This window comes from Fukomys damarensis, unplaced genomic scaffold, assembly GCF_012274545.1.
Source record: "Fukomys damarensis isolate Sample0158 unplaced genomic scaffold, DMR_v1.0_HiC HiC_scaffold_16, whole genome shotgun sequence".
NCBI classification, from domain to species: Eukaryota; Metazoa; Chordata; class Mammalia; order Rodentia; family Bathyergidae; genus Fukomys; species Fukomys damarensis.
This window is the reverse complement of record NW_022900928.1, coordinates 66,200,656-66,201,238: the sequence shown is the minus strand read 5'-3', so window position 1 is coordinate 66,201,238 and position 583 is coordinate 66,200,656. Positions and strand designations below refer to the sequence as shown.

General features: G+C 62.4%; 1 protein-coding gene across 1 annotated transcript in view; it reads right to left on the bottom strand.

The window, feature by feature from the left end:
• The window catches only part of Kmt2a (lysine methyltransferase 2A), a gene marked incomplete at its 5' end in the record, with an annotated part of 89,212 nt that extends 88,631 nt beyond the window's left edge, over nt 1-581 (bottom strand). The window contains one exon of the mRNA XM_010629473.1: nt 537-581. Within this exon, the coding sequence (XP_010627775.1) occupies nt 537-581 (45 nt within the window). The remainder of the gene's footprint in view (nt 1-536) is intronic.
• Between the last annotated feature and the right edge of the window lie 2 nt (nt 582-583).

Genomic DNA, 583 nt, shown 5'->3' with positions numbered 1-583 from the left:
CCGGGGTTTGGAGGTTTTCAGAAGCAAGGTGTGGGGAGAGGGTACAGATCCTCAAGCGCTAGGACAACGTGGACCTGGATGAGGCCATCACCCGAGAGATGCCCGAGAGGAAAACTGCCCTAGGAGTAACACATCTGCCCAGAGAGGGAGGCGGGGATGTGGCGGGATCAGGTCTCTAGCAGGGAGGGGGGGAGGAATCTTGCTCGGATGAGGTAATCTGTGAAAGGGAGGAGGGATTCAGTCCCGGGATAGGAAACCGGGCAAGGGGGTCTGTGCCAGGGGATTTGGGGAAGGGTCCTGGCAAGGAAAGGAGGGGGCGCGGCAAACGCCCAGAGCCAGATGGGTCCAAACCCCCGGGTGGGGCGCTTGGGGGTCTGCAGCCCTGTATGGACTCCCAAGATGGGAGGGCCATTTGCCCTGGGTCAGGGACCCCAGAATGGCTTTAGAATTGGGATGCTCCTCAATCTCGGATGGGGGAGGGGAAGGGGTCCACAGAGGGTCGAGACCCCAGACCTAGGGGTTCCTCGCCCCCTTACCTCTCCGCTGCCGCCTCCCCCGCCGCTCTCCCCAAATACGGCCCGGA